The sequence below is a fragment of the Oncorhynchus nerka genome, linkage group LG9b (assembly GCF_034236695.1).
Source record: "Oncorhynchus nerka isolate Pitt River linkage group LG9b, Oner_Uvic_2.0, whole genome shotgun sequence".
Taxonomy (NCBI): domain Eukaryota; kingdom Metazoa; phylum Chordata; class Actinopteri; order Salmoniformes; family Salmonidae; genus Oncorhynchus; species Oncorhynchus nerka.
The window spans coordinates 10162659-10173852 of record NC_088424.1 but is presented as its reverse complement, the minus strand read 5'-3'; the positions used below and the strand labels follow the sequence as shown (position 1 = coordinate 10173852).

The following is an 11194-nucleotide window of genomic DNA, read 5'->3' as shown; positions in this document are numbered from 1 at the left end:
TCAAGCGATGCCTAGATAGATCCTTTCAACCACTTGTTGAATGTAAAATGATAAATTAATCGGGGAGTATCAGAGTGGGCTAGAGGGGGATTTCCATCCATCCCCCTGCTTTGCATCTTCCCAAAATGTCAGTGTCACCTTACCAAAATAGTATTTATATCTATGTGGTGCGAACTGGCTACGCCACACCCCTTTCAGTCTATCTCCTGCCCTCTGGGCGCTTGTTTTGTAGGTCTTGATCCTGCAGCCTATTCTAAAAGGGTAGGAGAAGTCTGCTTCCTCTTTTGCACCAGACCTGAGTTGGGTCACTGTGGTAGGTAGTCACGTCTCTGGTCTCTTAGTCGGTGGTACCTCAATGGTCTTGGAGCTATCCAAATAAACCCAAGTCTAACCAGATATCTTCAAGTTCTCTGCACTTGCATCAAAGTTTCAGGACTTCAGTGTTGTTCACTCGGCTTCTTCACCCAACATCCAAGTTTCCCTATCGCCGTTCGAGGAACGCTTCCATGGATCAGTCAAAGTACCGCATGGCCGGCGTGCAGGACAAGCTGGAGGTGCTGGGGGTGGAGGACGATGCGGGCAATCCCATCAGCGCCCTGACCATCCTGTCGCTGCTGGAGCGTGTGGCAGGCATCATCGACAACGTCCAGGCTGGCCAGCAGCGCATGGAGGAGCAGCAGCTGGACCTGGAGACCAACATCAAGACCATCCAGGGTGATGTCCTGAAGCTAGCCAAAGACCACACCACCACCAGTGGCACCGTGGAGAAGCTGCTCCAGAAGACGCGTAAGGTCAGCTCCAATGTCAAGGAGGTGCGCACGCGGGTGGAGAAGCAGAACTTGCGTGTCAAGAAGGTGGAGACCACACAGGAGGAGCTGCTGACCAGAAACAAGTTCCGGGTCATCATTTATCAGGTAACCGTGTTCACCATTGGGTTGCACTTGGTGGTGAACTGGGTACTCAAAAAATGCCCTGTGAAAATGTGTGTGGGGTGTGCGTTCACTAAATGTTGCTAGTCAAAAAAAGCTGGCCTCAACCTTCGGTGACAAAAGAAGTCAGCAACTCCAGTTCCAATAATGATTTGTGGTTTTCTGAAATAACAGAATAAAGAGAGTAATTAGTATGCAATGTAAGCAATACCAGGATGCAATGATACAATATTACCATGAAGTACTATAATAAGCTGCAATAATACTAACTGATAACATTCACAATCAGCTGTAGAATGCACCGTTAGGTTACATAAGGAAACTGTAACTGAAAAGCTTCCACAAGGATGTAGGGCAGAGCTAATGATACACAGGCCAAAGGGCCAAGACGGCCACTTTAAAAAATGATGAGCAACAGCTAGCAATTCTCCATTGTGATTAGCATACAAGTTACAGAACTAATGGGGAAAAGTACATGAGCACATGAACGAAAGAGGATACCATAAAGCCTATAGAAATAAGACCTTGCATGTCCGCGGTTACAGTAAAGGAATTAACACTGTACACATTCTCTATACAGATACCAATTACAGGGCATGAGGCTTCAATGACTAATAGAAAATAATTTAACCCTTTGTGCTAAAATAGCAAACAACATGACACAATATGCCATTGAGAAAATAGGATACGGTGCTTACTGTTGTATGAACGCACACGTGTACAAACTTATGTTTAGTAATGAAACAACAGGCAAAGGTGCGCCAGGGGGGAGATATGCTAATGCATACAACAAGTTCGGACAGGTTCTGACCGGAGAATATGCAAATGCACTCATGCAGAGCAGGTGAGTATTGTACACAATGGGTGTACCAGAAGTTGCAACAAAACTATGCTCAGTGGTCTAATATACCTCCACGATGCTCTATAAACAATTGATACTATGTGTGTGTAAAGTATTAATGATACTACATCAGAGAACTATCATCTGAGCAAGTCCATTTATTGGCCAGTGGTGCAAGTCAGTGAAGATATACTGTACTAGGTCAGTTTTAAGTCGCTGGATATTAGATACAGTTCAAGCGAATTATCTTTTTTTTGGTAGATATTAGAGCAATTTCAAGACAGTAACAAATTAAAGCGCTGACTCTGATAAGTACGAGTTAGATGCATTGAGAAATGGGTACCATTTAAGGGCCTTCGAGTACTACTGCCAGGTAGCCTAGCAGTTAAGAGCACAGGGATAGTAAGGAAAAAAAAACATGCCCCACTCTAAGACATTGGCATGAGTGATGTTATAGTATATGACTTTGATGAAAATAGATACTAGGTAGCCTAAAAGAGACTTCAAACATTCTGTATTAATAGGGACATATAGCTCCCGTTAAAGGGACTTCCGGGGGCAATGAAAGCTCTGTGTGCTTTCCACTGAAAGAAGCAGCTGCTGTGTGGCCGTGACAGAGAGTCCTATTCTGGGAGCATGGTATGCTCCCCGCTGCCAATGGGGACACGATAAACTGCCTTCTTATGTGGCAGCAGACTGTTAGGGCCAATCTGAAGAATGAGGGTCTGCCAATCACGTGACCCTGCTTTGGGGCAACCTCTTACTAGGCTAACGAGAAAGCGATATCAGCAGTCAGTGGGTGTCACATGTATTTATTGTAAAAGAATGAAGACGGTAGTGATTTCCCCTGTAGCGATCAATGTTGGAAAGACAAAAAAATGTATGGGGCCTTTAGCTCTCAGATAAGTCATGGCATTTGAAACACCATTGCTTTAAATCCCCCTGAAGTTGATGTCCCCGCCCCCACGTAAATCTAATTAGCAAAATGAAAAAATCCCCCCAAATCTGTCAGTTTAAGCATTGGATGCATCTCAATCCACTGCATCCACCGATGTTACACTTCTACATCTGCGGTGAAAGGTGACAGAGCCAGAGCTGTGTTTGTCAGACCAAGAGACATCCCGCAAAACACCAGTCTCAACGTCAACATTGAAGAGGCGACTCCGGGATGCTGGCCTTCTAGGCAGAGTTGCAAAGAAAAAGCTATATCACAGACTGGCCAATAAAAATAAAAGATTAAGATGAGTAAAATAACACAGACACTGGACAGAGGAACTCTGCCTAGAAGGCCAGCATCCCGGAGTCGCCTCTTCACTGTTGATGTTGAGACTGGTGTTTTGCGGGTAATATTTAATGAATCTGTCAGTTGAGGACTTGTGAGATGTCTGTTTCTCAAACTAGACAGTCTAATGCACTTGTCCTCTTGCTCAGTTGTGTACCGGGGCCTCCCACTCCTATTTCTATTCTGGTTAGAGCCAGTTTGCGCTGTTCTGTGAAGGGAGTAGTACACAGCGTTGTACGAGCTGTTCAGTTTCTTGGCAATTTCTTGCATGGAATAGCCTTAATTTCTCAGAACAAGAATAGACTGACGAGTTTCAGAAGAAAGTTATTTGTTTCTGGCCATTTTGAGCCTGTAATTGAATCCACAAATGCTGATGCTCCAGATACTCAACTAGTCTAAAGGCCAGTTTTATTGCTTCTTTAATCAGAACAACAGCTGTCAGCTGTGCTAACATAATTTCAAATGGGTTTTGTAATGATCAATTAGCCTTTTAAAATTAAAAACTTGGATTGGCTAACACAATGTGCCGTTGGAACACAGGAGTGATGGTTTCTGATAATGGGCCTCTGTGCACCTATGTACAGTAGATGTTCCGTTAAAAATAATCAGTTTCCAGCTACAATAGTCATTTACAACATTAACAATGTCTACACTGTGTTTCTGATCAAGTTGATGTTATTTTAATGGACACTTTTTTAAATGTTCTTTCAAAAACAAGGACATTTCTAAGTGACCCCAAACTTATGAACGGTAGTGCACATTGTTTTGCTCGAGGATGCTCACAGGCTTCACAAGACTCATTTTGAGGGGCCCCCGTACCAGTTGAACAAATGAATGGAAGTATACAGTACCAGTCAAAACACACCTACTTATTCAAGGGTTTTTCTTTATCTTTACTATTTTCTACATTGTAGAATAATAGTGAAGACATCAAAACGATGAACTAACACATATGGAATCATGTAGTAACCAAAAAAGTGTTAAACAAATCAAAATATATGTTATATTTGAGATTCTTCAAAGTAATCACCCTTGATGACAGCTTTGCACACTCATGATTCCATATGTGTTATTTCATATTTTTTTAGGTCTTCACTATTATTATATGTAAAAAATAGTTTACATTTTTTTTTTTACATCCTTGAATGAGCAGGTGTGTACAAACTTTTGACTGGTACTGTAAATGAAGACTGTTGAGTGCCAAAAATAAGTGGTTATATACAAGTTAAAAAAAAAAATCTTTCTTATATCTCAGATATAGGACAGACACTTTTTGGAGGGGACTATGTGTTGTTCCATCTAGTGAATCTGTTATGCAATACGTTTGTTATGCAATGCGTTTGTATAGGCTAATATCAGTAAGGTCAAAGAAACATTTTCATGGCAAATCATTATATATGACTGACTAGCTTTTCATGGAAATATTTGAGGCTAACTGTGAATGGCCATTAGTACCAATGCCTGTCAGTCTCTGTAGTCAACATTAAAACGTGGCTTCTGAAGATGATAGTTATACTACACTTTACAATTATTGTTTAGTGAATCTCATATTTCCTCTGTGGTGATCCCTAGGAGGGGCTTCATTTCCCTCTTGCCTGAATAGGACAGTCTGAGTGTAGGATTTCCAGATGACTGATTTACTGTCGGTTATTCTGAGGGCCTGGCTAGCAGGGCAGAGATCTCCTAATATAGTGATTTTGCCTCTGACGCAGCAATGGCCATTGAACTTTAGTTAGGAAGCAAGCGATGTTTGTTATAGAGACAGTCATTGCCAGTGGCAAAGCATGGCAAGACTGACAAATGTGACACAACAGCTCAGATGACAGTCATTGGTCACAACCACATTGGGCTTGTGCTTCTGTCAACGGAGGGTGTGCGTTCGATGCTACTTTATTCATGTTGAAATCTGACCTTATTGGTGCCAGTATGGGCCAGTAATAGGACACAGATAAATGGCTGTAGATTTTGTGAGGGTGGCATTGTTTTGAGGATAGATATTGGGCATGTACAGCCACACTTTCATTCCAAGCTAGAATTAACAAACACAAGGTAACAACATATTTGTCAATGTAATGTATATTCTGTATAGCAGCAAGGTCTTTGTTGTCGCAGTCAAGCTGTCGTTATCCCTTGTTTTTGGGGTTATACATTATAGGACTTTCTAAAGCGTGACTGGCTGATAAGCCAATCACATGGACATCATCAATCTTATACAGACACTGAATGACCAGCTACTGCTACTGGGTTGACAGAGAGAATTTACAACATATTGTGCAGTCTCCTACTCTGTACCACGAGCCCGATCCGTCCATGTACCGTTATGTAACCATGACCACATAGGCACCAATAAGGTCAGATTTCAACATGAATAAAGTAGCGTCGAACGCACACCATCCGTTGACGGAAGCACAAGCCCAATGTGGTTGTGACCAGTGACTGTCATCTTATGGGTGGTTGCCATGTCGGTCGGCCAATAATCTATTATTATTGCCGGGCAACATCACGTATGAAAATGAAAAAATATGTTGGCCCACATTCCCTGGTGGTGTAATTGTTGTGTCAATCACAGAGTCTGGGCATGTTCAGACGACTCGCCCTCTTGATTCATGAGAGTGATTGTTGGAGGTGGCTGAATCTTTATTAGAATTCATTGGGTCTCAGACTCAAAGTCACCTGCAGAACCCAGCAGTTTGCCCAGTCATCAGAAGGGAGGTCACTACCACTTTTTAGGAATGCATGATAGAGAGGGAGATTCAGCACTTAGTGTTAGTAATGTACGTTTAAACACTCAAAGGGTCGTTAATGGCACATCTTTCGATGCTATTCTTGGGATTATCATTGATCACGTTTCTCACACGTTTCTCATGTTGTGGGCTAAGTTGTCTGAGTTATTTGCTGAGAACACCCACTCAGAGATCCATATCTTGCGGACTGCAATGATACACAGTGTGGTTCAGGTTATCTTTGAGAAACTGATCTTTCCACCAACCTCTGTGATCCCTGTAGAAACATTGGCCACGGTATTGAGGGGTTACTGTTGCAACCTCAAAGACATAGCAACCGTTACAAAACCAAACGTCTGATAGGGAGAGAAGAGAAAGCTTGTATAATTTCTCCATAATTGCCCAAAAAGTGAAGGTCAAGCAGACCTGGTTTCAAAATGTATGTTTTTCCTTTCAAAGACTTTGAGCTTTGATTGAGAGTTTCTGGAGGCCACATGGTTGGCATTTTTGGGACTATTCCATTGCACCAGAAAAAACGTAATCAAGTTTAAAAAAATACTAATACTATTTGAACCCAAGTCTGCACTCAACCATTGACTATATAACTTAAGAAGCCAACCCATATTATTGTACTTTATTCATTTGTTCATTTGCCTTTCTTTAGGGGGAACATGAGATCCCTTCGGTGGCCGTGACAAAGACCCCAAAAGGAGCTGTTGGTATGGAGGGGTTGGTGATCGAACCAGACACCTACGATGTCCCCGGGGACATCTCCTCAGATGAGGAATACATGACAGTGGACGAGACTGAAGGAGGATCCAGAACTGCCCGCTTGAAGGCGTCAGGCATGAAGGGCATTGAAAGCATCAAGCAGGCCTTCTCCAAGGAGACCATGACCAAGACCAAGGACAACTTGGGCACCAAGTTCCACAACATGGGCGAGAAAATGGTGCCCCCCGAAAGACGGGAGAAGATGCACCAGGCCAGCGAGCGCATCAAGCACTCTGGCGAGAGGCTGAAGGAAAACATCGCCAAGAAGGCCCCCACCAAGGAGTCCTTCCGCATCAAGCTGAAGAAGGAGAGGACCGTGGCCGAGGGCCAGGAGGGAGCTGAGGCTGACGGGGAGGTCGATGAGGCGGTGACCCCAGTCAAGGGAAGAAAAAGCCCGGAAGTCAGTAAAACCCCAGTAGTAACCTACACGGAGGTTGTAACGGAAAGGGAAACCAAGAGGGAGGGTCCCGTGGAGGAGCCGGCCGCCATCCGGATAGGGGAGGTAGGGAAATTCACTGTGGAGGCAGTGGAAGAGGGCAAGGAGGACGAATACGACAGGAAGTAGATCTCCAGCATGTTGCCGCAACACAACGAGAAGTCACCAAAATAGAAGCCGGGTAGGAAGAGAGCTTGCGGTGTCTTGCAAGAGAGATGGTCTGTGACGAATCAACATCGACGACAGACAATTTACATTATCAATCCGTTTAAAAATCAAAGAGATACTTCTGTTGAATATACAGTAACAGCCAAAAGTTTGGACACAACTATTCATTCAAGGGTTTTTCTTTCTTTTTACAATTTTCTACATTGTAGAATAATAGTGAAGACATCGAAACGATGAAATAACATATATGAATCATGTGAAAGTGGTTGATAGAATGCCCGGAGTGTGCAAAGCTGTCATCAAGGCAAAGGGTGGCTACTTTGAAGAATCTCAAATATATAATATATTTTGATTTGTTTAACACTTTTTTGGTTACTACATGATTCCATATGTGTTATTCCATAGTTTTGATGTCTTCACTATTATTCTACAATGTAGAAAATAGTAAAGATAAAGAAAAACCCTTGAATGAGTAGGTGTGTCCACACTTTTGACTGGTACTGTGTATACTGACAAGTCGACAGAGGAGTGGAAAGAGTTCTGTGACTGACCTGATAATCTATAAAGATTGTGTTTCTGGGGTGTCAGATGTTGGTAGGTTAGTGACCCACTGTCACGTGTCATTGAAATTGGCTGTTATTATTTTCAACTTGGGAATGATTTTTAACGATATGGGTTGTAAAATGTACGTGGACACATTCACACAAGAACACAGAGAAATGTGTCAAATGTAACATTTTCATGGAAAGACATATTGGGATGAATTCAGGTCAGGGGTTGGTTGGGGCAACAGTACATAAGTATTGGGCACATTGGTAACTACTGTACATGAACTGCTATGTTGCTTTTGGCGTTAAAGTTAAACACAAAAACACATTGTTCCCAGATGTTTGGTTGCTAATCAATTTCTTTGACTAGTCAAGAAAAAACGCTCGCAAGTTAGAAATTAATTTCCACAAAGTGTTTGGAAGGGGAAAGAGTTTAACTGAAAGGAGAAAAGAGAGATTGCAAAGTACCCTTGAGGTGATTCTGAAGGTTGAGGAAGTTTGCGTATGATATTGATCTTAAATCCGAATGTAAAATGTTGTACATAGCATAACCGTAATCATGATATTGGTCAACACAGATCTCAGCTGGCCTCTGAAGAGTTTGAAAAAGTCAAGCTATACAGATATAATACTGCTGTATATAGATATGAATGACAGATTGGGTTCTGTGTGTTTCAAAATCCAACAAGGATTGACCATTTGGTTCAAATGCTTTTCTATTACAAGAGGTCATGCAAAGCTTGAGAGTTAAATGTCATCTTTCAACTGAACTATGCGCTGTGAATTGAATTTGGTCTGAGGATAACTAGATCGTAGTGTGTATGATTGTGTGGTGTACTAGTGTTAAGAAAATTTAAAATATATATTTGAGGAAAGCATTAAGTCATGTAAATGGCTTTAGGGGTACCTGTAACATTTATGGCACTAGAAGGTTTTGAGCACTGATGTAATTCTGTGCAACACTAAGAGGACTTCGACATAAAAGTGAACACGTGTATAAAGATTACAAAGCAACCTAATATTTCAAAGTCGTTTCAAAGTCATTTTTTTCTGAATACAGTTTACAGCATGTTTATGCCCTTCTTTTGATCACCTAGAGGTGCATTGCTTTCATTTGTTATGCTAATAATGGCATCAACTATCCAAATGTACATTCTGCTGTGCTCACATATCTGTGAGTCTAACCTGTAGACCTACAGTAATTCATGTTCAACCACAAAGAAACGTGTATGTTAATATACTAATGCATTAGGCCTAAGTAATGTGGATTCGACTGATTGATGTCAATGAGTAATGAGAAGTACAATAGGTAGTGGTGTGTAGTTGAATTGTTTCTTACTAGTTCACAGGAAATGATTGTCAACAAAGTATGTGTGCTACATAATTTACAAAAATGTGTAGTCACTTTTTTATTCTCTTTTGCCAGACCCCTTGCCAAATATTTCCTAAAAGTGCCAATGTTTTCTTGAGTTCACCATCCAGGCATTGTCGCTGTTCTTAGCAAATGAACCAGCTACATTGATTCTGGGATTGTATCCTGCAATAAGGCACATCCTTTTATTCATCTGCTATTGTCAGATAGAAATAGGTTTGATGAAAGTCGAATGGGTATGCTATATTGATGGAAAACAACAATTGTCATTGATATGCATTGTGGTATGTGCAAGCAGCATCACATATATTCATGATTGTTTTTTTTTGTATTAATAAAGGCCTAATGCCACCTGTATTAATCAAAACAATATCACTTCACTGTCTATTCGTGAAAGGACAGTAGGCTGTTGTTCATAATGTTCAATCTTCACAAACGTCTAGACAGAGTGAACTTCAGTACCTCAGTGACTCTGACACTTGCTAGAACTTGCAAGCACCCATAACCGCATGCCAATCTCATCTACAGTTCAAATTAAATCACTAACTTGATGTAGACTCGAGCAAAGCTCAATCAGTCAATTCAGTCAGCAATGTCCTGAAGATTCACTTCTGCCCTTGCATTGAGCTATAAATGAAATACCACTCAAACCAGGCAAGTCCTCTGTGTGGTGAGAGGTCAAAGTTGCAGTTTGTCAGTGTAAATATATTGCCCTAAACATAAACTCCTGGCTACGGTGTGCATGTGGTACAGGAATGGCTCAATTCTCAATGCAATCCTTGATGATCCTAACTAGATGGACAGCCTATATCCTGGGAAAACTCTTTAGTGAATGTGGATTAATGGCTCCAAATCTGCGTCATCCAATATATACTGTCAACTGAGGTATCTTATACAGACTGTGCAGGCTTCCTGTTTTTGTCCATGCACGGCTTTCAAAACCTTCAAAAGGGGCTTCTTACAGATATGACCCACGGTGGGCTATATCTTCCCTCTGTGTCTGCTTTGCTGAGGTGCACACAGCAAAGAGGGTTGAGAGATTTGAAGTCATCATCAGTGTGCTGTGCTCTCAGTCAGCTGCTCGGTCTTATTTCAGTAAGCTCTTTTTATAGTTCCCACAAACTCTGAAAGGTGACACCGCCGGCACTTTCATGCCTGATTATAGAAGCCTTTGCTCACCTGTGCTGCCCATCTCCACGGTTGTCAAAGCAACAGAGAACATCAGCTTAATGATAAAGGTCAGAGCTGTGAAATGAAACGACGTCAATTTGAATTTATTGAAGCACGTGTTGTTTTGAGTCAGTCCTAATCCGGTGGCCTGCCAGACAGTTATTGTTCTATTTCGGTAAGGCACTGTGAAAAAGCTATAATTTTGATTTGCCACATAGTTATGAGAGAGAGGATAGAGCGTTCACTCTTAGAGTGATTGCATTCAGTTCCAATTGTTTATTATGCATTAACCTACCACATTTAGAGTCCTCAAACAAGCTACAGAAAATAAATGCTCTTGGATGATTCAAGTATTGAGAAGGAAAAACAATCTCTAGTGATGTGGCATTTATGCTTAAATTAGGTCTTTCCAATTGCGAAAAAAGATTGCAGTAATTTTGTAGTGTAACTGCAGTTATTCTGCAATTACTGAGTCCAAAATACCACAATAGACTGCAGTTGGAGTTGCAACACAGAATGCATTTTACTTTTGTGTGCCAAATAATACAATCAACTGCTGATGAAGGACACCCTGTTTCTGTTCTTCACTCAAATGGGAAAGTATATACAGTGGTGCAAAAAAAGTATTTAGTCAGCCACCAATTGCGCAAGTTCTCCCACTTAAAAAGATGAGAGAGGCCTGTAATTTTCATCATAGGTACACTTCAACTATGACAGACAAAATGAGAAGAAAAAAATCCAGAAAATCACATTGTAGGATTTTTAATGAATTGATTTGCAAATTATGGTGGGAAATAAGTATTTGGTCAATAACAAAAGTTTATCTCAATACTTTGTTAAATACCCTTTTTTTGGGCAATGCCAGAGGTCAAATGTTTTCTGTAAGTCTTCACAAGGTTTTCACACACTGTTGCTGGTATTTTGGCCCATTTCTCCATGCAGATCTCCTCTAGA

The 11194-nt window shown here is 41.3% G+C and overlaps 1 protein-coding gene across 1 annotated transcript; it reads left to right on the top strand.

Moving 5' to 3' along the window:
• Positions 1-200: 200 nt before the first annotated feature.
• On the top strand, positions 201-9440 carry cavin4a (caveolae associated protein 4a). Its single transcript, XM_029643318.2, has 2 exons — positions 201-914; positions 6440-9440. The coding sequence occupies exons 1-2, from the start codon at positions 507-509 to the stop codon at positions 7109-7111; spliced, it is 1080 nt and encodes a 359-aa protein (XP_029499178.1). The 5' UTR covers positions 201-506; the 3' UTR covers positions 7112-9440.
• The last annotated feature ends 1754 nt before the right edge of the window (positions 9441-11194 follow it).

Coding starts and splice junctions, on each gene's coding strand:
- cavin4a (XM_029643318.2), top strand. CDS start 507: ATGGATCAGTCAAAGTACCGCATGGCCGGCGTGCAGGACAAGCTGGAG. Junction 915..6,439: donor TCCGGGTCATCATTTATCAG/GTAACCGTGTTC, acceptor GCCTTTCTTTAG/GGGGAACATGAGATCCCTTC.